This window comes from Oryzias latipes, chromosome 10, assembly GCF_053564925.1.
Source record: "Oryzias latipes strain Hd-rR chromosome 10, Olatipes_Hd-rR_3.1".
Taxonomy (NCBI): domain Eukaryota; kingdom Metazoa; phylum Chordata; class Actinopteri; order Beloniformes; family Adrianichthyidae; genus Oryzias; species Oryzias latipes.
In genome coordinates, this window is record NC_136246.1 from 24,123,812 (window position 1) to 24,151,724 (window position 27,913).

The 27,913-nt window shown below is 39.3% G+C and overlaps 2 protein-coding genes across 3 annotated transcripts; one reads left to right on the forward strand and one right to left on the reverse strand.

Annotated features, from left to right (window-relative positions):
• The first annotated feature begins 350 nt into the window (after positions 1-350).
• Positions 351-2,377, forward strand: gpr151 (G protein-coupled receptor 151). The gene is made up of 2 exons (XM_004073523.5): positions 351-490; positions 593-2,377. The coding sequence occupies exon 2, from the start codon at positions 614-616 to the stop codon at positions 1,937-1,939; it is 1,326 nt and encodes a 441-aa protein (XP_004073571.1). The 5' UTR covers positions 351-490; positions 593-613; the 3' UTR covers positions 1,940-2,377.
• A 5,513-nt stretch (positions 2,378-7,890) lies between these two features.
• On the reverse strand, positions 7,891-26,703 carry adam19b (ADAM metallopeptidase domain 19b). 2 transcript variants are annotated; one of them, XM_011480364.4, is made up of 23 exons: positions 26,422-26,703; positions 26,192-26,295; positions 25,989-26,059; positions 18,127-18,205; positions 17,878-17,954; positions 16,224-16,431; positions 16,085-16,150; positions 14,768-14,839; positions 14,506-14,672; positions 14,139-14,223; positions 13,779-13,918; positions 13,505-13,682; positions 13,337-13,426; positions 12,854-13,049; positions 11,818-11,926; positions 11,531-11,747; positions 11,377-11,454; positions 11,056-11,164; positions 10,815-10,944; positions 10,663-10,735; positions 9,219-9,545; positions 9,032-9,129; positions 7,891-8,951 (listed from the first exon to the last, which is right to left on the reverse strand). In XM_011480364.4, exons 1-23 carry the CDS (start codon positions 26,681-26,683, stop codon positions 8,945-8,947), a joined length of 2,943 nt encoding a protein of 980 aa, XP_011478666.3. In that variant the 5' UTR covers positions 26,684-26,703; the 3' UTR covers positions 7,891-8,944. The 2 variants fall into 2 exon arrangements, with proteins under 2 accessions (XP_011478666.3, XP_004073572.4); XM_004073524.5 differs by having other exon boundaries at positions 26,192-26,298; positions 26,422-26,702.
• Between the last annotated feature and the right edge of the window lie 1,210 nt (positions 26,704-27,913).

The following is a 27,913-nucleotide window of genomic DNA, read 5'->3' on the forward strand; positions in this document are numbered from 1 at the left end:
GCTGTTCAAAATTTCTGAAGAGTTTTTATTATTTAAAAAAATTAAAAATATAAAAAATTATAAAATATGTTTTTACTTAAATATTATATTTATATATTCTTTTATCTTGTTTGGTTCTAACTGACATAATTTTGTTGTAAACACACTCATTCATGCTGTTTGTCCTCTAAAATACACCTTTGTTACTTCAAATAATGTTTTTTTATTTAAAATATTTAAATCAAATACATGATCAGTGTATCTGTGAACCTGCAGTGTTTCCTAACAGGCGTCATGTGGGTCTAATCTAAGCACATTTTACCACTTGGGGACAGAAGCTGTCAATCAAGCAGCATCTTTATAGCTGGACTCAGCGGCAGCATCTTTGCACTTCAGGATAAAGCCAGCGACACGCTGAAGCTCCACTGGGATCATAGTCTGCCTATCAATAACTTCTCTGATGAGATTATTTCTTAGTTTTTAATCCCAGGACATATTTTTTAAACTGCAGGTAATTATTCTTTTTTTTTCTTCAATTTTCGATTTTTCCTTCCTTCAATTTTTCAGTTAGAAGGTCATTTTTGACTTTTCACTGTTTTTCTCTCTGTGTCAGAAAATCATCATCCTGGAAACGATGGACAAGCAGAGCTGGAACAATGCCACCATCATCAACAGCTCCACTGATAAGTTCTCTTTTGACCAAGTCGGGACTTTCCAGCACCAGGACTCCGGTGAGCTCAGGGTCCTGGTGCCAGCTATTCTGGGAGTCATCTGTGTTTTGGGTGTGGCCTGCAACCTCACTGCAATGGTCATCCTCTTCTCAAACGCTCACAGGGGCAAACTCTCGCTGATCAACTCCCTCATCTTCAATTTGATGTTTGCCGATGGGCTCGTGTTGATGTTTACGGTGCCGTTCAGAGCCGCGTCCTTCTCCAAAGCCAGCTGGAATCTGGGCTGGGTGGTGTGCAAGACAGCTGACTGGTTCCTACAATCCTGCATGGTGGCTAAGAGCCTCACAGTGGCCATTATGGCCAAAGCGTGCTACCGCTATGTCTCAAACCCAACCAAGCAGGTGAGCATCCACCTGGGTTCCATCCTGGTGGTGCTCCTCTTCATCTGGCTGTCTGCCTGCTTGGTCACCATCCCCCTGTGGCTCTTTGCAAGGCTGCAGAGAGAGGTCAGCGGGCTGGTGTGTTTGATGAAGGTTTCTCCTGAAGCCCAGAATTTCATGTCAGTGTACACCAATGCGTACCCTCTTGGGGTCTACTGTGCCCCCCTCACCTTTGCCTTGATGTACTTCTGGAAAGCTTACAGCCGATGCCAGCGCCGCTCAAGTAAGACACAGAATCTGCGCACCCAGGTCAGATCAAGCCGACTCACGCTCATTCTTTTCAGCCTCACTGTGGCCATGGCTGTCCTCTGGCTTCCTCAATGGGTGGTGTGGTTTTGGGAGCGCCGTTTGGCAGTGAAGGAAATCGGAGTGGCTCAGCCTCTGCTGGCTTCTCCCCCCCTTTTTCTGGTCCTCTCTGCCCAGCTGCTTATCTTCTCTCTGTCGCTGATAAATCCTCTCATTGTTCTCTTTCTCTCTGAGGAGTTCAGGGAGGGCTACAGGGGGCTGTGGAGACGCCTCACTCTACGCAAGCAGCCTCCACCTAAGCCAAAGCCTGGACCTCACAATCCCACTTCACTCCAGTCGCCCTGTCCCAGGCCGGAGACCTCTGGGCAGCTAAGCTGGGAGAGCAGCCTTCAGTTTGGCTCCAGCCAGGAAGCCCCAGAGGATCAAGCTCAGCTGAAGAAAGCAGCTGGAAAAGAAGGGAGAGAAGCAGACAAGGTGAGCCTCAAAGATGGCTTCGTTTTGCCAGACGTGGAGCAGTTCTGGCACGAGCGGGAAACGGAATTGGAGACAGTGGAAAACGATCCTGTGCCATGGGAGAACCTGACAGAAGAAGGGAAAAAATAGCAACCCCATTTCCTGGCTGATCATCAGCAATCTGTGGCTGAGAGGACTGCAGAGTGCAACAGCGTTATATTTTCTCATTAGGTAAATGTGGTTTCATCTGAGTTTATTAAAACACGATCAGAGCAGCATCTTCTGTTTTCATTTTTAAAGCATTCATCTATGTAGTCTGAAACAGAATAGCTTAGAGAAAACTTCCATGTGATTATTATTTGTGGTGGTGAAGCTTGTAAGAAAATTATAAAATGTGCAAAATTAAACATTTTCAGCAAACTATATAATATTGAGAACTATATGTACTATTTTACTATCATTCTTTGTAAAAGAAAATTGTATTTGGAGTTTTAAAGTAACACTGGAAAGTCTGTTTATTGTCCCTTATTTATTCCCGATCAATGTGGATCTAACATTTGCTGTCAATAAAGATTCAGGCAAAGTGTAGCCTGAGCTTGTCTGTCTTGTTTTCCTGTAATGCTATAAGTGTCAGCAGTCTTCAATTTGTTGGATTCCAACTGATTCTAGGTCATTAAAGTCATTTTTGTGTGAATTGGTCAGTAATTATTCCAGAAAAAGTTTCTCCATATGTTAAATGAGGTCTGGAACCCGCCTCTGTAGGAGTTTGTCAAAAAACTTTCATTTATTCATTTAAATAGGCATGAAGAGTCACAAGTTAAAAGTTAAAAGGGAGAAATTTGTCTTTTTCTGCTGCAAAACAAATTTTTTATTTATTAAAACGAGAATTTTAATTATGAAAAGCCTCAGAAACAAATAAAATAAATTAAAAGAAGTATATAATCATTTTTAGACAACAGATCGCCACCTAACACTTATTTTTTTCCCCCTCCCGTATGACATTTTCCTGTCATTAATCATTCATTTTGACCTTTCATAGCTAGAGGCAACTTACTCAATAGAGCATCGTTTAACTATACAAGCCATCATCATTTCCTGGGGTGCTGACCTGGCCATTAACACCAAAGGCGAAAACAGGAAGAAAGCGGATTTCAATGAACTGGAAATGCAACGTTTTCCTAAAAATCAATCTTGTGATATGACCATGACTCAGCAGTGACACAAAACACAACGAGAGTGTTAAAAAAAGTCACGTCTCATCCATAAAAATGACAGGCGACTTTTTTCCTGTTGGTACCTCAGCCTCTGGCGCTCATTGTAAATGAAGCAGTAAATTTGCAGGATTCTAGTCAGATTCAGAAACGTCCGTTTACACAAAGCCTTAAGGCTTTAACCATCAAACATTGGGAAAAACCAAACTGGTCATGTCTGAGACAAATTACAGATTACACAAGTGCTCAATGGCACCCTTTATATGAAGACTAACAGTGTTTTGATGTCAATTAGTTTCTATGGCATCACTCTGAGAACTACAAAGATAAAAATAATTAATTATTATCTTTTAAGGGCATTTTTTATTAAAGAATAAACCCATTACGTTTTGTTTTTTTTTGCAGTTGTGACCTAATCCAAAATAAAATATAGGAAAGTTAAAATCAGAAATCCAGTTACAATAAGCACAATTATGTGCACACCAAGCATCTAATTATAATTTAATTTCTAAATGTATAATATTTTTCAATTGATGATTTAAGCAGGACCATTTAAGATTTATCTGATTTTTACACATATATATATGTCATTTTTGACAACATTATCATTTCATCCTGAATGCAGAAGACTAAAAAGTGAGTGAGTGTGAAATATAAGACAACTGTCTCTTTCTCTCAGTGGAATAAAAAACCCAAAATTACAGAATCATGTCTTTTTTTTAGATCTACTGGTTTTTTGATGGGTAATTCAAACAAAATCTGACCATATATATTTCAATTAATAAAAATGAAGCCCTCCATATGCACACATACATTTTGTTCAGAAGAATTCCAGTTATCATATCATTTTATTGCCACGTTACCGGGATCAGTGGAAAGACACAAAAAAGCTCAACTGTCTATGGCTGAAATTGAATTTCCAGGTCTGTGAGATAATCAGCATTACATGCGGAAAAGCCCCTCAGGGTTAATTGGGTGGTTAGACGAGGCAGGGGAGCTTCAGCAGGTGAGCTCCTCCCTTCACTGCCCTCCTGGCTGGGGCTGCCGCCCACTGTGCTGGGCAACGGGGGTTGTCAGCCCTCCGTTTCATCCCTCAGCCAATCATCGTTTCTAATAAATGAAACTCCACAGGAAGTGACATGACTCCTGACGCTAATTATGCTCGGCGGGAGAGGCTGGATGTAATTAAGCCGCATGCTAAAACCTTTGCCTGTTGATGCCTCACAGTTCCCCTCTATTCACTAACCAATATCCTTTGGCGCCTCCATCAGTTGAGTGAGGGCCTGTGAGTGAGGAGTGAGTGGGGGCGCGCTGGAGATCAGGTGGTTCAGGGGGTCTGAACCTGGTATTTAACCGTCTTTTGATTAGAATAAATCAGAGGGCTTTCATCTCAGCAAAGGATGTGGAGGTTTAAAGGGCAGGCACTTCTCAGCGTTTGCTGCACTTCTAAGAAAGGCCGTCATTTCAACTGGGTGGCAGGTCCAGACTGACATCAATAACACAGTGACATAAAGAATGGTTTTATTGAGAGGTAGACCTGGCTCTCTGAAAAAAAGCATGAATGCCATGATGAAGTAGGGCATACATAACGAAAGCTCCTGAAAAATGTATTTGGCATTACTTTTGTTTACTTGTTTGTTTTTTGACATATTTAATTTACCTTGCAAGAAATACAAGGAACGTGGAAAACCTCACCTGCACTGTTCAGTACCAGGTATTTATCTCTGAGTCGAGCTAATATTTTGTATTTTTAAAATGTCACAATAAGTGAAAAATGTTTTCAGACATAAAGAGACAACATGTAAAAAGAATAAAGCATTTTTTGGCCCTGACTGTGTCATGATGTGTACTGGGTTGAAGTTTTGGCTAAAGATGTCCTGGATCCGTTTTAGGTCAGTGAATCGGATCGTTCAAAATGAACCAACATCAACTATGAATGGTATCATAAACTACAAATTATGATATGAATGGAATTCTTGTTAAAATGAATCGATACAACTCTAGTGTTTACAAAGATCTCCTAATATTATTCACATCCACCACAAGCCTCATGGCACTCACAAGCCTCGCAAGCATAGGTCAAGTCTAATTTACATTTACTCAGTTACATCAAATTTGTTAAACGATTAACAGTAATCTTACTCCAAATTACTTTTTCTCTCAACTTGAGTAGATTTTTCCTAAAAATGTTCTGTTCTGGTTTGTCTAATTGCTGTTTGATCTACATTTGACATTTATTTTTCACCTCACTAAAAGTATTCACGTAAAACGTGCTATAAACCTTTAAAAGTTTAATTGAATTTTTATTAGATATTATCACGATTTGCACGTTTTTGCCTGATAGCAGCATTTCCACAAATGACTAGCTTTTGGCTCAGAAGGAAGTTCCTGAGCCCCGCAGTAGCACTTGGTGAAAAAGGGGGGCGACATCATTAAAACTTTTAAATGAACAGCTGTACAGAGATTCTCATAAATACTGGTATAACTTTTTTTTCTTCTAAAAAAAAGTTTTGGTTATCCCTGCAGCAGATGATGTGATTTAGCTAAAGTTACACAGTCTTTAGAGCAAAATGTGTCTACATTTTCATGGATTACAACGAAAAGTTGTTAAAAATATATAAACAATGTATCATCTTTTTAAGAACAACAAAAGCGGTAATTGTCAAGTTAAATGCTATTAAAAGTCAAGTAAAAAAAAAAAACACATGATCAAAAGATGATTTAGTTTTAAAATTAATGAGACATGAGACTCTGAAAAATTGTGTTTGTTGCACTGCCACCTAGTGGGCGAAAGGAAAATGAAACACATTGTTGGCACTTTTTCCAGCAGCCAGGACAAACGCCTTTAAGCCTTTTGCCAATTGCTTTATAATAAGACATGGACACCCGCCAATTTTAACTGCACCGCCCTTAGTACACACACCCCTCCCCCCTCAATATATACATCCCAACATAAACACACACACATGCACACACACACCCTCTCAAACACACATACACGCACACACATTTTACAAGGAAGGTGGGACCTAGGACCATCTGTCCCCTACCTCTTCCCTGGTGGGGGGTACGGGCCCCTTTGCAACGGCGGCCGTGTCCCCGGGATGCCGGCTTCCTGGGCCCGGCGGTGCTCTCTCCGCGAAGTGGGGGGGTTCACATTACATCTGAGCCGGGGGTGTTCGTGTCCCTGGGGGGTGGGTTCTGGTCCCTGAGCGCTGGGCCCCGCCAAATTTCCAACTGTGGCCGAGCCTGGTCGGGCCATATTGACAACACCCCTTGTGGGCCCTCTTTTTTCCCCGGGGTTCCCCCTCCTGGGCGGGGGCGGCGGGCCCCTGCCATGCTCCTCCCTGGACCAACCGTGGGCCGGGCGGATGGCTGCCTGGAGTGCGGAGCGGGTCTCCCTTGGGGGGTCCTGGCTCGTACCTGGGGTGGGGGCGGGGGGATGCCCGGAACTCCTGGGTGGTGGTGGGGTGCTCGTCTAGGGCTGTGGGCGTCCTTCTCCGGTGGGGCCCTGCGTTGGGCGCTCCCGGCGCGGCGGGGGGGCTGCTCTCCTGGTTGGGCTGGGGCGGCGCTCTCTTTCCCTCCGTGCCTCCCTGCTCTCTGGCTCTGGGGGCCTTGCGGCGGCCCTGCTGCCCTGGTCTGGGTGGCGGGCTTGGTCGCCCGGGCGGCGGTTGTTCCCTGCCGGTTCCCGTGTGGCGTTGGGGGGATTCCGGCTGCCGCTGCTGCTGCGGTGGGGGTCTTGGGGTGGGGATGGCTGGGCCCTCTCCCTCCTTCTTGTCACGTTCCACCATCCATTTTAGAAGAACATAAACACTCACCTGAGCACAGGTGTTAGCTCACCTTTGCACTAACAGTTTGCATGATTGAATGACTGAAATATTTCACACTAGTTGGTTTTAAGGCATAAGTATGCGTGTGAACACTATCTATTTTGTGTACATGTCGACAGGTGGACATTTTTGCAGCTAGCAGGTGTGTTTATAACATTTGAGTGTGTGTGTGGATAGGCCCCGCCCTTTTTGTACTACATTTGAACCTTACCATAATGATTAACAACCAGTAAACTTGTTGCTGTATGCTGCTTCATGGTCTTACCCCCCTTCCCCTCCTATTATCACCCTCCTACCCCCCCTCTCTCTAACGTCCTTCTCTCTTCTTCCCCTCTTTCCTTTTCCGTCCGGTCCAACACCAAAGATTTTCAAACAGGATTGAAATTAATAAAGTTTGGCCTCAATTACAAAAGGGGTTTATTCAGACATACCTTTGGTTTGTCTGAAGATTAATAACCCCTCTTGTTAAAGTAAAATATGTCCAACACAAGAGGCCCTCAGCTCTCATCTGTCTGCCTAGCTGTTGGACAGGACAGGTTAAAAAAAAAAGAAAAGAAAAAAAAAAGAAGACATGGATTTTGATTTTATAATTAATTTAAGAGGTTTTAATTGAGAAGCATGTCCTTTAACCCTTGTGCGATCTTAGGTGACCCCACCCTTACACTGACGTGTTCTCCCTACCATGACAAAGGTGGAAAGATTCCATGGAATCCATGGACACCAGTGAAGATCACAAATCATTGAAGAAATAAGGTTCAGTGCACTGTCTAGTGGGTCTAGATGACCCAACTCCCAATGTTAAAGTGCCTAGGATAGCACAAGGGTTACATTAGAAATGTTCCTCCACAAAATCTCAATTGTTGAATGGAAACACATGATAAACAGGACCTAAGAAACATTTCTGATAAGGGGTGCAACACTTTTTTATCTTTAGGGGTTTTGTCAATTTTGAGGTGACTGAAACTTAACTGGATTGAGAAGCATCATCCATATAAATGTTTTTATTTTAAAATCAGATTAAAGGTCCTGCTATGCATGATAAAAGACAACTTTAAAAAAATGTATTTTTACATTTTTATTAATTTCCTGCTTCCAGACACAGGGCTGAACATTCCCTTTAGTTTGCATAGGTCATACAAACTAAAACATGGCAGTTTAGACTGTATTTTCACATTACAGACTATAAGAAAAAACGTTTTCAGACAGACCCCAGTGCTGTGACACCAGCCTGGCTTCAAGCATTTTCTCTGCTACAAGAGACCTTTTACAGCATTTTCGATCAAGCAGATTTTATTTTTGTGCAAATACAGAACAAGTTGTTAGGAAATTATTGACAGACTACTCTAAAACTGAAATTTAAAAAAAGTATCTAGATTTTAAACATTCTTTAAGAACTTTCATTATTTAACTAGAAAGGTTACAGGTAGTAAAAGTTAGTACCATCTGGAAGAAGAAAGTTAAAAAAAACACCCTTCAAGCAGTGCACATTTAATAAAAACACAAACTCAAATCATAATAAAAACATCATATAAAAGTCTTTCACATTATGCATCATATAAGACATGTATCTCTTTTATATAAGCATATTAGATTTGCAGCATGCATGAATGGAATTCACTGGTTTCCATTGGTCCAGTTCAAAGCCGCTATTTATGCTTTTTCATACATAATAGGCACAATAATAATAGTATTTCCATATTTTCTTAATATAAGACACATTTTTTCAGCTGACGCTTCTCCAAGAGGCACCATGCTTCGTACACAGGCTGCTTTGTAAACAACATTTTTGTTTTTTCAGGAATTTTGACTACATATTTGAAAGCGTCACATTTCCATTTACAGCTGGGGCGCCAATACAACATGAGTTTCAATTCACAGCTGCAGAACAAAAAATCATCTTGCAAACAAGGAGCCTTCCATTGAACCCAACAGATTGTAAGGAGATTATCAACTTCTTATAATTACATCAATTTCCTCTCAATGCACATCAGTGTAAATACAGTATCAAGTATTTGTTTTATAGCACAGTGCTGCAGCCTTTTTTAATATGCAGCTTGAGGCAGTCCATAGCTGGATGTAAGAGGCTGAGCCCAGTATGTCCTGAAGGTTTTGCCTTATGTTCTGGAAGCAAAAGTGATGGAAGTTATTGAGGCTCCTTTTAACCACAGCATGATTCATCTGCAGTATTTTCAGTCATTTACCTGCAAGTTTTTTTCTGTCCAGCAGATGGAGCCACAGCGGCTTTTCTTCTATTAGGAGCACCACCAGTCTCCTCCAGGCCTTTTACATTCTGTTGGTCCTAAACAAAATTGATTGATTAGACAACTTTGAATCCAATGAACTTGAAGTAAGATGTTTATAAATTTACAGTAGTATAAATCTTTATACCCCTTTCCTTGTGGGACAAGGTGGTGGAGGTCTTCTTGGTGGGTCCGGCCTGAGTTCTTTTGTTCCTAAGGAGGGCTGGGATCGGTTTTTAGCAGTCTGGGGAGGTAAACGTGTAGGTCCTGGTAGAAGTGGGGTTATCGGGAATGGTTTACAAGCAGATGGGGTGTGACCCTGAGGAGAGCTTTGACTAGAAGAGCAAGCAACTGGCTCAGCGTGAGGATGTGAGGTCTGGCCTTTCTGGTTGACGGTATATGGAGGTATCGGAGGAGGCTTCACTGCTGGACGCACTATGGCATTTCTGTGCCGGGACGGACCAGCCGCATTTGGCTGAGAGGAAGTGATGTTAAAGGAGGGCCAACAAGACAAACACTCATCATCAACATGGTACACTGCAAACTATTAGATAATTGCACAGATTTAAAACTTTATCTATAGACATTACATATATTTTACAGCTTTTAAGTTGTTTTAATGTATCTTTGCTTTGTACCTTTCTCAACTTTTCTTTATATCAGCTTGGTAAAGACATTTTCTCTCATTAAAAGCTAGGATACTGAAATAAAGAAATTATTATTAAAATGAGTCAAATCCTTTTGCTTCATACTCTTGACAATAGAAAGACTTGAGTAAAAAAGAAAGTTATTTTTGGCTCAATTTTAAGGATGTCATTTTAAAGTTCAATAAATGTTGACAAGTTAGACTAGAATTCATCCATTCATCTTCTAAACCCATTTTATCCCTTTCGGGGTCACGGGGCTGCTGGAGCCACTCGTGGGCGAAGGCAGAGGACATCCTGGACAGGTCGTCAGTCTGTCGCAGGGCCACAAATCCCACTCCTATTCCCAGCTAGGGACAATTTAGAGTAACCAATCAACCTATGAAGCATGTTTTTGGACGGTGGGAGGAAGCCGGAGTCCCTGCAGAAAACGCTAACCTAAACGCTTACCTCTGTGCCACCGTGCAGCCCAGACTGGAATTCTTTGTCATTATTGTGGGAACAAAAATTTAGATTTATGCTCTAAGAATAAGTACAAATCTTTTATTTTAAGAACATTTATTCAAATGGGCCAAATTGTACCAAAATCATATTCTTATTTTGTTCACATTTTTTTGTAAAATGAGTCATTTCTAATTATTACACTAGTTTTTTGACACTTTAATCAAAATAAACTACAATTAGGTAAATAAAAACTCAAAAATTGCAGCCATTTCCATAGAACTAGCAAAAAATACTTATTATTGTGATGTATATAATTCAATCTTTTGTAATTCTGTCTAAAGGTTAGATGTTGATATTTCAGTTTTAGATTTCTCTAGTAAAAATGACTTCATGTATTGACTGATAATTTGACTACTTTCTAGTAATTTTCTCCTTAAGATTAGTGTTCTTTTCCACTACTTAGGCTACCTCTTTTCTGCAGTGTACATGCATTAGCTTTCTTACCGAATCCTGCTGTTTTTGTAAGAAAGTCGGGTTGACAGCACGCACAGGCTTCTCTTCAACTGTGACTGCACATCTGAGGATTAGAGCAGAATGCTGCGCACGCAGAACAACAACAAAACGATTTACAAAAACAGACTGAGCAAAGGACGTACGACAGTGGAGGAGTTGGTGCGGGGACTTTGAGTGGGAAGAGCTTATGTGTTCTGTGGCACCAAAGTCCAAGAGAAGCCAAGAACACAATAAGAGCCAGAAAAAGAGGCAGAAGGTATGCCAGGAGGTTACCTTAGAAAACAAACACACAATAAAAAAAAAACAATTAAACAAAACATAAATGACCTATGAGAAATTAATCATATTTGACTGCTGATGCCATATGTAGTCCATGTGTCTCACTTTGGCTGATGACAGGTCCACTGTCCACACTCCCTCCTGACCCCTTTTGGTCACATTGAGGTGGCGCCCAGCCCGCGTCGCAGTGGCAGTTGCGGTTGTTGTTGCATAGCTGGAACAGGAAGAAAAAATCCATTTAGATACAACCAAGAGCATAGTTGCTTTTTAGGTTTTAACTGAAGCATTCTTAAGTCAATTTAAGATAAATATTTGATTAGCTTCCATGCTTTTCTGCAACTGCAGCAGAAAGTGAAGTCATTTCTTCAATGTTGTCATGGTAACACATAACCAGGACATTTTTTTGTTGATGCTAGCACATCTCACCCCGTGTCCGTGGCACTTTGAGTTGCACTCATCAGCTTTAAGAAAGGAATTATTGCGGCACTCTCCGTGGAAACAAATCTGTTAAGATACAGAAACGTGTAAAAATGATCAAAGATTGTGATCTTTGTAATTTGTTAGGGATATTAGGTCTAACCGAGTTATCGCCACACTTGGTCCCCGTCATGACCAGGCCTGGGTCCAGGGCATCAGTCTGTGGTTCCGGGTCTCCGTGGGGGAGCTTGTACACGTGGGTTCCCTTACAGTAAATTTTCTTTTTGCCATCAGTGATTGAGGTTTCAATGATCACAGCGTTGTTCCCAACGGGCTTGGTAGCTGATGTGGAGCACTGGATTTTGCCACATTTAGCATCCCTGGCAGATTTGGAAACAAACACTCAAAACGAGATCTTCCTGAATCTAAAGCTGGATATTTTGTTGTTACCTGTCGGTGCAGCTCCTGTATTTCCCAAGCAGATCTTTGCCACAGTTCCCATACATGTCCCCAGCTTTGTTAACTTCTGTGAAACACTTGTCTGGAGCTGAACGTCCATCTAAGGTTTGAGGAGAGAAAAGGCATTTCTTACTGATATGGTAACTTTTAAAAATATATTGTAGTGGCGGTCACGTGCATGTTGGGTCTGCTAGCAGGGATGCGGTCCCTGATCAAAATAGTGCTCAGCATGAGCGTTTCTTTTCGCCCACGTTTCTTTTCAAATGGCAGTTTTGTTGTTCCACCTTAGTTTATTCTTCCTGTTATGTTTGTTTCTTGTTGTTGCACCATGAGTGTGGGAGAGGGAGAGGTTGATGACCTCTGTGCAATGCTGAATGTCTCGTGTGTTTTAAATAAATGGGCTTGCTATGACAGAAAGGAGATTTTGCTCTCAACTTCCCTTTCGGCCTTCTCCTTACTGAGACTGTTTGGAGTCCCGCGTCGTATAGCACACAGACAGCTCTCCGGCGCAGCCAGTTGATTGACAGCTTAACTGGATGACAGCTTGGCTCCCTAATTTCCCGCTACCAGTGGTGTACCAGCTGGGCATTACAATATGTTTAAATTTACATTTAGTTTTTTAGAGTTATTTAGCGAATTTGATATAAATGTTTAAGTTTGTCTGTCAAAAACTGATAAAATATTATTAAAAGTAGGGCAAAAGTTTTTTTTTGGCAACAAAACATCTTTTTCAATAATGCTGTCTGTCCAAGGTTGTTTGGTGAGAAATAAAATTAAGGTGTAATGACACCTTAATTTTAAACCCAACCAGAAGAATGTGAATTTAAATCATTCTGACAAATACTGCAAAGACTGACTAATAAACTCCGTTGTTTTCACAGAAATCCTCATCTCAAAACCACAGTTTGCAGGGTTTGGGTTGCAAACATCAAACATAGTGGAAAATGTAAAACAATGATGTAAAGAAGAAAGCTGATGTGACAGGCCAAATATACAGAGTACCGTAACAAAAATCCAGTTTTCGTACCTCCTCCCCAGAGTGACCGACACTGCAGATCGAGCGTTAAGCACATGCCTGTGTAACAATATGCCTTCCCATCTGCACACGATGTACCGTCCATCAGGTAAAAGTTAGCAGGACAAGACTCTGTCTTTCCATCACAGTACTCTGGCAGATCACAGGGACCAGAGGAAGGTCGACACAGAACGCCAGGACTCTTCAACTATTGAGACACAAACAGAAACCATGTTATTTCTGCTTCCCTTTGAATCAAATAAAGATACTGTATCCTCTGAGAAGTAAGCAATGAAGGAGACATGTTTGTTAACGTGTTGTTCACACAGTTAAACCACAGAGCCATTACCCTTGCATATAAATAAATACATGGGTTTCTTTTTCCTGTGGATTGAAATAAACACTGAGTCAATCGAGCAGCGAAGAATGTAAAGTTGGGAAATTGTGTTTCATCTCTGACTGACCATAAAATTAGCCTGACTGTGAAGTCCCTACCTTACAGTTATGACAGCAGACTCCGTGGGCGCACTCGGCTCCTGCTTTCAGAGTGCAGTTGCTGGCATTACAGCAGGGACTGGTGCATTCCTGCACAAAGCATGTTTCAGGATGTTAAGTTATGACGCATCGACTGAAGATATTTAATGCAAATGGATCGTCTCTGACTTCTTCCTCCCCGCAGTCACATTCCTCCCCCTCCTCCAGATAGCCATTGCCGCACCGTTGGCCTCCATACATTGCTTTTGTGTTTGGCAAGTTATAGAGACACTTTCCTCCCCCGGAGCTGAGAAAGCTCATCAGCTCTCTCCGGTTACAGTCATTGAAAACGCGTGGAAACGGATGCCTGTGGAGAAGGACACCCTAGTCATTTCTCTGCCTTCAGTCAATTATTGTATTGATTTTTTTTTTTTTTCTAATCTTTGCAGTTTGTCTCCTTTACCCGGTGGCGGGAGCCATGATGCAGCCTCCATCCTCAGCTTTGGCCTGGCAGCAGCCCTTCGTGTCATGAGTCATGCCAAAGTTGTGGCCCATTTCGTGAGCCATAGTGGCAGCGACACCAACTGCTAAATCTGAATGATCCTGTTCGAAAGAAAGGGACAATTCAGATCGTCACCACTGTAATTCAAGACAATTAATATGAAAAAAAAAGCTTTTTGAATCATGCCTTGATGGACTTTGACAGATTCTATAGTTTGAAAGGTATCCCACATTAAACTGTCATTACTATATAATGAAATGTAATTCTGCTCAGATATTTATGATCAAATACGAGATATTTGTGTGGGCCCTCGCTTCTCACCGTGTTTACTCCTCCAGACTCGTAGTCGGAGCACATGACTTTAAGAGGTGAAAGGCCGATGGTGGTACCCTGGAATGACTTGCCTCTACAAGGGACAAGTCCAAATATAGAAGTTTCAGCTTATATACAGATTCTTATTAACATGTAACACATAAAACTCCAATCATTTTAAAAATTCTTCTTTGCTATTTCTGAAAACCTACTCTGATGAAAATTTTGTTTTTGGTATTTTTAACATGTCTTTGTTTTTTTTGTTTTTTTCCTGAGGATGGAGGACTTCAGGAAAAAAAAAATAAGGTTACACTTCCTGCATTCACTAACCAGGTTTATACTTTTAAAAAAAAATCTTGATATTTCAGGTATTTACGTGATAAGCTGAGCGTTGTCATTGGGGAGAATTTGACGCTGCTTTCGTCTCCAGGACAAAAATGCTGCTAAAGTGCTGTGAGGGTTGTCAGACACATTGATCTTATCCTGGGTCGTCCATATTTCCAGACCAATTAATGCCACCCGGATGTTCAGAGCTTTGTAAAACTGTTGGCAGACAGGAGGAGCAGAACTTAAGCTGTGAGAAGCAAAAATAAATAAACAACCCCAGCGTATGCTTTTGGTTTTCTCATGAGTGTTACCTTGTCAACCAAGTTGGCTGCTTCCAGTAACTTCAATTTGGTCTTCTCTAGATTATAACCGTGTTTCTGAAACTGTTAAAAGAAAAATCACATTAAAAAACAAAAATAAATAAATAGATTCATCTCTTTTTCACACTTCAAATGACAAACTGGATGTAAATACGTGCATAAAATAGCTAATATATTTAGAAACATAACTACGTATTTTACATTTGACTAAACAATTTGTTCCTAAAAATAAGGAAGACACAACTTTTAAAACAGAAAATCTGGAAAACATGACATAAAACTTTAGATTACTAAGCAGACTATTGAAGTTGTTTATATGCTGTCAGTCTCATGTGTTGTTTTTATGTTGCTTGAGTTAGCTGAGGTTTGCAGGCATTAATGTATGAAAAACCTTCTCCAGGTCAAGCCACAGAATTTAATCAGTTTATGTTTAGCTGCCTCTGGCAACGTTTTCCATAACATGGCAGCTGAATCTCTGTAAACCTGCTTCTTCCACCAACAAACTAACATTTTTTCTCTCCTTTAACTGCCCACTTTACCCCAGACGTCTGAATTTTTTTCCAGCAATAAAAAAAAGAAAAATGTGCTAATGTTTTTGCTTTAAGTAGATGCTATTTCAAGGTTAGTTTGGAGCAGGATAGGTCAGATCCATTTTTGCATCAATGGGCATCGGGGTTCAAGGTTTTAACTCAACAGTCCTAAGTTTACAAGCAGAAATTTAGCTCTGTATTATGAAAATGAGAAGAAGAAAAATCTCTCATCTGATCAAAATTAATGGACACAAAATCAAAACTTTATAAACTTCAAGCTGCCAGCAACTATTTTTAATGAAACGTACGTTGTTCTAGCAAGTTTGCCCATTTATAAATGTGCTGTCGTGTGCTGTCGTATATTTTCAAGACAGCTGTCTTGAGCATTTTCAATCTGATTCATCAAAAAGTAACTTGTACAAATAACGTTATTATTATAAATATTTGCAGGCTTACTTGCCATCTGCAGTTATTATAGAGGTTTTTTAAACTTAAACTTTCTGATGTCAAATTATGTCGGCTTCATTAGTAGAAAAAAAAAAAACTTTCCAAATCCTATATCAGCAGTAAGACGGTCATGAGGCATTTTTGAGGTTATATGTTCGACAAAAAAGATGAATGCATAGAAAAACATACTGTATGCATAGGTTGCTTTAGTGTTTTCATTATAATGGGTAATGCGGTCATCCTGTAGTTTTACTTTTATGGTTCCTTCTGCCCAAACGGGTGACTACATGTTAGCAGCTACATGAAAAACCAATCTAAACTTTTTCCAAACCTCAGCTTTGTCAGCCACAAGCAGAAGCTCCACATACTTGGTGTTCTGGCCCAACTCCCTTTTGTCCTGCCAACAAGACAGAGCAGGTCATCTATTTTGTATGAAGCTTGAAAGAACATCAACTGTTGTGTGTCCGCACCCTCCTCCTCGTCCTCCATGGTGACATCATTCCATAAATGAAGTCATTGAGCGTGTCTCCATGTTCGTTAGTGCGATGACAGTGCAGGCAGCTTCCTCTGGAGAGGCGGAAACTCTTGGCTTGGAAGATGGCGTGCGCCTGAGTATTCGTGGAGTTATGAAGAGGTTCTATGAGGTAGCTGAGGCTTGTGTTGATCGAAATCATTCCCCTGAGGAAACAGTGGGAATCGCCAATCATGAACATGGATTATAGTGCTATCTTTTTTTCTATCTTTGGTGCTTCTATTAAATTCTAAATTAGGACTGGTGATCTGTCCAGGTTGTACTCCACAAGGCTGGATCGTCGCCAGCAATCTAAATAATAAATGGATAGGTAGTCTATGAGTTGTATGCAAGCTCATTTTATTTGAGCACTGATACCCAGAAAATAGCACTGGAGACTATCTGGCAGTTTTGGATAGACCAAAAATATCATACAATGGAAAAACACTACCTTTATTGCATCAACATTTGAATAGTCAATTATTCTTCCTCAACAAATGGACATATAGATGTCTGACTGAGGTTTTTTCAAACATATTTTAAACATTTGCACTAATGAAGACTATTAAAAAAAAGTGCTATATTTTGTCATGTTGACGGTCCCTAACATCTTCAGTCTCAAAGTTGACTTTTTTGATGGTTTTGATAGGTGACTGTCACCATGAACCTCCGCTGCATTTGTCTTTTTAAACATTTTTAAGTTTGAAAGTAGGATTAACTACATTTTATTTGTGCATTATTTGCTTTCAAACAATTCTTAAGTACTTTTGATCACCTGTTACTTTATTTCAATTTGAGTATAATTATTTGGATGGCTACTTATACCACTCAAGTTATTTGAAGTTACTTATGCTTCAAATAGTCCTGCATTGTGTTTTGCTCTCTTTTTAAAACAGCAGTCTTGGTAACAACACAAGCATCTGTACACAGACACAGCAGGTCACACAGCTGGAGAAACATCTGGAGAAGTCCCGATCCAATATGTCGGCTTCAAAATGAGGTTTGTTTGCATTCCTCCTGGGAATTTGTACCAGGTTGCATACATTCATTCGTCCTCCAGATGCAGCGCAATAAGCTCTCATGAGCCCTCATACAGTTAGGGTTTCTGGCAGCGCGCATCCACCTCCCCTCTCCTGGGTGTCTTCAGCAGGAAGATCAGCTGTGCTGGAGCAACTTCAGGAGGAAACAGGGTTCTTTTTTCTGAGCTGTACTCGATGAACCGGCTCTGGAGCCAAACGTGAAGCCAGAGAAGCACATGAGATAAAGGGTTCTCAACATAATGTATTCTGTATTGTTATCCTTTTTCAGAAGTTTGGCAATGTCAACTAAGAGATATTTTTTTAAATGAAAACCTGGCTAGTGTTCGATCATGGGAATTTAAAAAAATGTAAATGTAAGTAATATAAGTTTTTTTTTTCTTGCTAAACAGGAGCTATGTTAACAAACTTTCAAATAATATTTGCATAAAAAACTCCACCTACTGGTGCTAAAATGGTACATCCTCTAGTTTTTGTTTTCAAAAAGTGTCTCCACAAATTCATATTTTCATTAAAAAAGAATTATTAGGATAAACTTAGAAGAAATCTTCATTAAAACATCAACATTTTTCTCACCTGAGTCCCGAACAAGTGCTAACGGCAACATTGGACTCTTCAATGCCCAAAACTTCACCGTGGTATAAACAATGGCTCTAAAAATTGAAGAAAAAACAGGAAAAAATATTATTTAACATTTCTGTAAAGAACTGTGGCTAATATTTGACACTAAAACTTTTAAAAACTGGAGTGTTATAGCAGAATTTATAGCATTATTACTGTCCCCACTGTATTTTTAAGGAGACAAAAATTTTATTTTAGACTCACAGTGTTTGCAAGAAAAGATGACTGTCGAGCTCCATTAGGGTTGTACCATATTTCCTGATATCCAGGGGCCAACAGCTGCCTGGTGAAAATTAGCACAGAGTATGAAATTATTATGTAAAAGGAACAGAATTTTGAAAAGTCTAGTTTACAGAAAACGCACAAATAGGAAGGCCTAAAGAGGAAGTAAGTGAACATTTGTAACAGCTGCAAGATAGTAAGACGATAAAGGAGGACAGGGTCCCTTCAGCAGCCTGCAGCTTTTTAAATATTCCTTCTGTCAGGAGCACTCTAAAACCCAAACTACTTTAAAGATTTAGGGAAAGATTGTCAGAGATAAGTCAACACACAAAGATAAAGTAAGGGTTACAATGAAGTCCACATGTACATAAATAATAACTTATGCTCTCTGGGCTGCAGAACCGACAGAGTAGACAATAGCTACCTCATGCTGAGAGTTTATCTCACAGGAATGTCTATTTGTCTGCTTGAACTTTTATTTACCATTGCTTCTTTCACAATATACCAATTTCAAAATATTTTACTAAGAAGAAAAACAAAAACGACCATAAATGTGAAAAAAAAAATGTTTTTTTTTTTTTTTATAAAAGTGATTTATTGCATACTTCTTGATCTGTCTGTGAGGGGGTGTATTTGGAGTCGGACCAATACTGATGCTTATTTTCCTGTCCCACTCCATCCAACTGTGTCTCAATCTATTCTTCCTGTTTTCATTCATAAACATGGTCTGTCTCACAGCTGGTTTTCTTTTGCTCTAGTCTTTAAATCTCCTCTCATCACTCCTCAAAAGGTTTTAAATCTGATCCTTCGCACAGACACAGCCGTGTGCACAAACTCAGGGCATGTATTTGAAGTATGCAGACAACATCCTTAACTGCGGCAACTTTTCATTCAATTTCCAACTCACTGTGGCAGCACCTAAGGGTGATTATTATGCTCAAATTATTTTGATAATGGGATCTCTTTAGATTTAGAAAACTGCAAACCATTTAGTATGAAAAACAGTAAAACAAAGACAAACTACCACTCTAGCATCTCATCTTTTTATTTAGCCATTTTCCAAAATATTGTTTGAGCTTTTTTTTTTTTTTTTTACTAAAAACACCAAATTTAAAAAAAAAAACTTTTTGCATTTATAATTTAACTCTTGGGGTGCCCATAGAAGGAGATTTCTATTTAAAGATACACCTTGGAAGGACAAAATTTTTAAATCCTCATGCTAAACTAGCACACAGTAAGTTTAAACACTAAGTATGTTTAAACTGTTCCTCTATAAAAGCAGCTCTATGTTGCTAATAAAAACAGAGATCTGCTCAGTGATCACAATGGGGGAAAAAACTCTTCATTAAAAACCTAAATATGTTATAAAAAGTAAAAAAAAAAAAAAAAAAACTATGATTACGGATTGAGAGGAGTTATCATTTCCTCCCTCATTGAAGCTCCCTGAGGTGAGTAAAATACGTGCAGCAATAAATCACTATTAATTCCTTCTATAAAAGCGCAAATCTAAGAGCAAAAGTATAAACTATATATTTTTAAGAATTGTCACCCGAGGAAGAAGACTTCAGACTGATTTTGCGGTGGTAATTTGTCTGGCTGATGTCATCCTAAACAGGGTAACCCCCTTCATGTGACCGGTTGACCTTACAACCTCTCCTGGCCTTCTTGATTTTCAGCTTCACTAATTCCTCCAAGATTCCCATCATGCTTTCTTCTTATCTCAGCAAATTTTAAAGGCCTTTGATGGCAAGACAGGCAAAAAACAGACATTTCTGCATTTTTACAGCCTTTTTTCCTAGAGCTACTCCTTCCTCTAGGAGTTAGAACAAACACCGAGCTGATCTACATTCCCATGTGCCATTTGGCCATCCTGTGTCTGGGTTAATCTATGCTGATTTCCTGTTCCTTGGGGACAAAAGTTTAAGTAAAGTTCCTGGTGAAATAACCTGCCAGAGTGAGACATGCAGACATAACAAACCCTCTATTGAGATGTAGAGCCAACAGCTAAAGCCTGCAAAGCACAGTATTGTTGCAAATTCTGATTTCAAAAATTTGTTGTTAAAGTTACTCTTAGTCATAGTCATAATTTAACAAAATAAAAATAATGTGTGTTATCTCAATAAGCTCAACTGTTATGAAAGACCGTTAACTGTAATTGTATTAAGATAAAAGCTGAAAAAAACAAAACAGTCAAAAATGTGTCACCGCTGGGCGTGCTCCAAACCGTCCGGTTTCATTCTGAATCTTAATTTCATTAAAATCTTAGTACATATATGACTCAAATGGGAGGAGATGTCACTCTGTTTGAGTCCAAATCATGAACAAATTTCATCAACACACATCAGACTGTATTCCTCTTTGCATCTCTGAGATTTTAGATCTCATAAAATTACAGATCATCCACTTTTAACTAAATCTCAAATACATATCGGTAAATCTTCTGTTAAAGACATGAATCACAAAATGTTTTCATACAGTCAATGCCCTGTTGCGGTGCAAACATAGGTCTCCATCTTCAAGAAAACATGTTTATCAGTTGGGACTGTTGGTGGTTCACTTGGGTGTGGTGGATGAAAGCTCAGAGGACTAACATGTCATACTAAAAGTGAAGCACAGCCATGGAAGGGTTTTGGTTTGGGCTTGTTTGGCACCTTGCAATAAAAGCTTAAATATTAAATACCAATGCATAGCCTATCAGTTTTATTGGATGGTGAGAAATGAATATTTTCTAAAACAAATGACACATTTATTCACATTTGCTTTTTTATTAAGGAATAAGGCTTCCCAGGATGTGACTATCATTGACTCTACAAGTCTACAATGGAGTCACAGCAAAAAGATGTGGACTGTTTTTAGTGATGGTAGTGTCTGAATTCCCTCACTACTCAGTATTACAACACTATTTATGGCGTTTGCCCTTTTGTAGAGCTTTTCGAATCTAGAACTCCAAAATCAAGGGCCTGGAAAATTTCCCAAAAGTCTCAGCAAAAATATATTGTTGCATTGATACTAACTAGATTGGCGAATACAAGAATTTTTCATTTAAAAATGTGTTTTTTATATAAATAATTTAACCTTTCATCATCAGAATACAGTGGATTCATAAATAGTCATTGTAAAACACACATTTATTATGGTTTTACTTCAGTATATAGGTGACACCATAGTTGCCATTAAAAATAAAAAAAATTAAAGTAGTGAGCGTGGTGTCTGAATTACCAATACATTAAAATCCGGAACACTAGACAGTCCTGCACTATATAGACTTCTCTAGGAGCTAGGAATTAGGGAGAGAATACAGACATAACCTTTGAGAAGTGGTAGTGAAGGACCCAAATTGCAGGAGTCCATACCTGGTGGCAAAAATGCAAAAATTCCATGAATAAAAATCAATAAACTAAAACAATGCCCAAACCCATGTAGAACTGACAAAGCCTAACCCTGCCCTAACATTATTGAATAACTGATATGCCCTTGAGGGTCATTAACACAAATCAAGACAGCGGTGGATGGTTGGCATCCTAATTCTGGTGTTACTGACAGAGAAAGCTTGAAAACAGAACATGACAAGAACAAAGGTACTATCACAAAAAATCCACAATTATAGATTTTCTGTAGTGAACTCAAAAAAAAAAATACCTCTTTTTGGTTGGGTTGTGAAATGACATAGGGTGTAACCCGTTCTTCCAGATGTAAAATCTTGAAAAATTCTTCCAATAGTCAAGTAACAAATTGATAGAGTGGAATCAACAAATTTTCTTTAAAAACCCCATCATAATCATTAAAACTAATGAATATAAATTTAACAAATCTTCCTCTTATGTGAGGAAATAATTCCCTGCTATCAATCCCTGTTGTGTCATGAACCTAATTTCAGTAACGTTATACTCTACAGCATCACCGTAATCACACCAATAACCTTTTTACCTGAATGCACTCTGCCAAAGACTTCCAGAGCTTTCAGACGGGGACAGTAGAAATCTCTATGCGATGGCAGAGAGCCGCTCAACAATGTTTGGATTTGGTCCAGCGATCAGACAAAAGCTGGGACTGAAAAACTGCAAGTTCTGTTTGAGTTTGGGCTGTCTGGTCGCCAGGCTGACACAAAAGCCTAGTTTAACATCAGGGGTGGGGGGTGGGGGGGGATGCTAATGTGCTTGGAAGATAGTACGGGGGGGTGTAATGCATTAGGGTCACTGGGTTGCATTCTCTCATAGTATCAGATGACATCAGCGCGCACAGTTGAGGGGTAAGAGGGAGAAGTCAAAAAAGACCACTCAGCAGCGAATGATGAAGTGGCTTTTATTGCCAAAGTGAGGCCAGCATTGTGCTGTGTGAAAACATGGGGCTAGATTACGATTTCTAAGCATACGTGGCAGGAGCAGGAATGGGAAAAGACATCCCTGTTCTTTCTGTCCTGACCTGCAGTCCATCAAGTCTGTCCTTTAAGCCTTGTTTGTGTTCTTTTGGGGTGCCGTGTGAGCAAAAGTCTGTTGGTGTATGTCATCTATCGGTGTGTGGCTACCAGCTATCAAACTCTGACAGCACAGCATGCCTGCGGGGGTGTATATTTTTACTAGAGCCCTGGGGAAGATTGGAAGAGGTGAGAAAAGGAGAAAACTGACAATCATTGGATGGGTAACTCCTGAAATATGAGGTGAAGGCAAGAGGGTAACAATAATAATAATAATTGATACTTTATGAAACATTTCTGTAGAGAAAATGAATGATGATGCGCAGGAAGGGCATTAAACTGAAGAACAGAGAAGGTCAAATCAAGAAGGAAAAAGAAAAAGTGTCATATCTGCACCAGAATATATCCACAAACCCAAAATGACCCCCACTGACTCTTCTTTCCATGTGGCATCTAACCTCAACCTCTCTCCCCCGGCCCATCATTCTTTTTCTTGGACTGTTTCCTCTCCGTGCCCCTCCATTTTTCCATCACTCTTCCTGCTCTCAGTCAGGTCACACTCTGGCTCTGGCTTTGCTCTTAACTAAATCATCTTCTGTGTGCTGCAGCCATTCATTAAGATAAAAGCTTAAGAGGACACACATCTATGCAAATACAAACCCAACAGCACACATGCACTGTGATAAATATGATTAGAGGGAGCATAAATGGACTTCAGCTGGACTCAAGCCAGGAGGAGAAATTATGCCCACAAAATCTATGTTGTACTTTTTCAAACTTTCTTAAAAATGATCCATTACGTGACGTCAATTGGGATGGAAAAGAGTGAAACAGATGGTAGAAACAAAGAGGTAAAGATCAATCTTCATTGCGACTCTGCCCTTCCTCTGCTCACCGTCCAGATGACACAGATCAGGGTGCAATGACGGACATGCAGGAGTAGCCAGGAAACAGGACATGAAACTTTGCCTCCAAGTGATTCACAGAGAGGCAGTGTGGGGTCTGACTCCTCCAAAAAGAGTCAGACTAACAAGACTGTGACAAGAAGAGATGGTAGGGTGACAAACCTCACACTAAATATTGTGCAACAAAGACATTTTTCTTGAAAGCTGCAAAACTAATTTTAAAACAATACAGATTGTTTGGATAAGTATGTGAAAACTTAAAGTTGGAGGTAAAGAAATGTCTATAGCTGCTTCACTCAAATGTGAGGTAGATAAATATGCTGACAGTTAAAGGGAGGCCCTGATCTGCCTTCAGCATGTAAAACTACAGTAAACTGCAGCAACAGTGAGGAACATTGGTCCAACTCTGTGGTTGTATGACTATGAACACAATGTTCATAGTCTTCACAAACATTTGATGAACTTTCAAACATTTTTAGCTTTTGCTAGTAAAAAAAAACCCAGACAGATTCAGGTGGAAATCTGCAAAACAAAGTTGCAACTCAGACACCTAAGCAGTAAACGAGGGTCGTCTGCAGCTCTATATCATCAATTAAAGACCTATTCTAAAGGAAATTGTGGTTTTAACATGTTCTTGTGGCATTTTTCTGATAAATATATAAAGAAAATGAAGTCCCCAAAATGCATTTCTGAGTATTTCATTCTTCAAATTGTTGTGAATCCAGAGCAGACAAAAAAATGCAGTTTGAAAGAGGGTGTATTTGTGATGTAGAAAATACAATGGGCGGGCCACAGGAGGCTCTGAGCTTTCAGAAGTTGGGAGGGGAAAGGGGAACCGGGGTCCCGCCCACAACTTAGAGGTGAATTTCTAATGAACTCCTGCCGCTCTGCAAAAACTATGTCCTAGAAAACCTTTTTTTTGGCTAAAAATGGCTTGTGATTAAAAGACCACTGGGAATGCTTTTAACTAGATCAGAAAAGGATCAGACTTTAAGATATTGAAAGTTTAATCTGAATATCTCATTGTTTCAATGTGTCATGTACTGTATGCATGAGAGCTGTTTATGATTAAGAGTAATTATAATACATGTGTATGTAGATGTACGCCTATGTTTTTTTTTTTAATTATTGACTTATTATCCTAGGTCTGACACATCTTTGCCAATTTATGTTAATTTATTCTTGTTTTTTTTTGCTATGATTATTTGAAATAATTCAAATTACAATTGTTTATAAAACTGGTAATCTAGGTGAGTTTTTTTCTACACACAAAACAAAAAAATAAAACAAAATAACTACTATCAAGCTTCTTTTTTGTTTGTTTTTATATTCATATTTTTGAAGTTGCTGCAAAGATAAACTACGATGTGTGTGGAAGTGATTGGTACTTACGAGTAATTTCAGTACCTTTTCTGCACCAGTAATCTAAGAAGTTACACAAAATTGTTTCCAAACATGTTTTTACCCTCAGGAGTACAAAAAGTCTCTTTTTTCTTAAAACAATTTGCAATGATTTCCTGTTTCAGTTTGCACATTCTCCTCCCCAGATTGTTTAAATATTTCATAAACTTCATGAATGGACATCTTGTGACTTCTCCCCTGTGTTGTAATCCCACTGATGGACGGTTTGTGATGACATCAAATTGCCCCAAGAGGAAAACCTAACAGCAAAGCCACCTGCTGGGCAGACAGAACAGGAGGGCAAATCCCTCAGGGGCCAGTCAGTCTGACACAGTGGAGTCATGGTGTGTCAGTGAATGAATACATTTATTGCTTTAAAAAAAAGAAGGACTTTAAGCTCCAAGCAGCTTCCAGGCGACTTGCATGCTGGCTCCAATCCAAGAGTGATAAATTGCTGTGACCAGAGCCATCTCACAGTCTTTACATCCAATAAACTCGACCAGATCTTCTGCTCCCTTCCTGCCATCTTTCCTCTGTTACTGGACGAGAATGGCTCCACCTAAGAGCCGGATGTTAGGTGTGTGGGTGCAATCTCACTTCCTGTTAGCCTTGGGCACATGGATCGGGTGTCAACCTTCTGTTGTCTTAAAGCATCACTTTTGTTCTTTTCCCCCACATGAGCCCTGACCCTGTGACGGCTAACATCTGGTCAGAAAAACGGGCAGAGCTCTTTATATGGGAGTTAGGTTTAAAAATAATCAATTAATCGTGTTTTAATTAATCATCAATTAGAAATCTGAATATGCAAAATTGATTGTTTTCCTTTACAAGCAATTTAGTTTTTCATATGAGAAATCATTTTTTTAACCTAAAAGTTTCATCTCTAATCTATTTAAAGGGTTAGTTTTGACCAATAGTTTGGTTTTGAAATGGAAATTTGACATGTCAAGAGATATTTCTAAAAATCATGTTGAACTAAAATTAAATTGGTTCCCAATGTGTTTTATGAAATTATGGGAAGAAAAAAAACCTTTTCAATTTATTTCAAACATTTCTTGAAAACTTTTAGCTCATTATTTATAATGTGAAAATGAAAACTTGTAATGCATCTTTAAGGGACTCACTCATTTTTCTTCAGATGTAAGGTGAGATTCTGACTCTCTGCAGTGACCACAACCTGGATCTCTGCTGGGTGCTGTCAGAAAAATAATAATTAAAACGTAAAAAACACACAGCAATTGGATAATAAGGATTTTTTCTGAATCTATTTGAATGAAATGTCTGTTTTGTTGGTCACCAGAGCTGACAGTGTGGGTGGAGCGCTCACCTCCTTGCTGGCAGACCTCCTGTGCCTGAAAGGATGCTGCCAAGTGGGATAAGTGATCTCATAACTCTCAATTTGCTCAAAGATGCTCCTGCTCTCTTGATTTCCTACTGTCAACAAAACAAAACATAAAAATACATAAAAACTATGCTGAAAAAAAGCACACGTTTTATGTGTTAGCATTTGAAAGGGAGGATAAATACTGGAGCAGATTTGAAAATCAAGAGACTTACCGCTGTGCACGCAACCTTCAGACGCAGAGACGCACTGGAGACCAGCTATGATGAGGCACAGCATCGAGCGCACGGCGTCCACACGACGAGGACGCTCTCCTGCAGGCATTTCCCAACCCAACCGCGACCGAAAAGAGACATAAAGGCTCCTGACAGCAGCCTGGGTTCGGGTTTCACATGAGAAAACGTCAGCAGTGAGGCATGCCGCCGGATCCCGTCTGAATGAGATGCTGGCGCGAGCGGCGGCGGCGCGCGCGCGCATCTCTCTCTCTCCTTTTTTTCATCAACCCCTCCTCTCAGAGATAAGAAGAGACCAGGAAATGATGAAAGGATGTCGAAGTGAGCAACTAAAACTGAAAATCACCACAAAGGAAGGCTAAAAATACACGTCCCAACAGTTTGAAATGACAACTAATAATTCATTTGATTAAAAATTAATAAATAGGCTAATATACGCTAAATTGGAAGACTTTTTGGTTCATTGGAAACTGAAATAAAACAACGTATGACATCTAGTTGTGCTCCTAATATCAATAATTATTATAAAATATAATAATATTCATGTTTTTGTGTTGAATTTTGTGGATGAAATTCTAAAAACTCTACAGCTGTTGAAATATCAGCTGTTTGAGATAAAAGTGAATCTGTCATTCAAAAAGTAAAATTCTATTTAATAGCAACATCATAGAACATTACAGTTAAATTAAACTAAACTGTTCTACTGAATTTGATTGAAGCTTTTTCACAATTTTATTGAGAAATACGATTACACCTCAATATGGTGCAAACTATATATATTTTTTTTACATTTAAGTGCCTTAACATTCTTCTGTTTGACTAAATATCCTAAGCATCCTCCAAATCTTCAGTATTTTTAATCATATAAAGATAAATTCAGTAATTCAGTGTTTAAGTAGCTGTTTATTTATTATTTTTCTTCATATTTCATGCCCCAAATTCTGATTTACAATAGCATATGATGGCCCATAAACATATATTTCATTTCATACTGGCCTGAAGGCTAAACAATATGCAAATCCAACAGATTCTTTTTAGGAAAATGAGCAAAAACAGGGACAATTTGCATGGATCCTTTTTTAGGTTTTTCAAACATTTTTAGAAATAGTTATTTAAAGAAACTCTATTTATTCCAATTTTTTTAATTGCAATTACATATCAGATAATTTCGAAAATGTCCCACATTTTTCTTTCAACATATCTCACAGTGCTTTTATTTTGAACAGTCTGTTGACGAGTCATTTTCCATTCAAATGTGTCATGTTTATATGTAAACAATATTTTCTGAGAAACAAAACTATAAAACTGCCTTTTAGGTTGTTTCTTTCATCTATTGAATCAGTAAATGTACATTGGAACAGCACATAAATCCATGTCATCCTTAAATAACTGCACCACTTGCCCCAACACATCCTGTTATCTTGGATTTCCACTGGTCTGGTCTGTAAGGACATCTGTTGAGTCATTGTCTGCA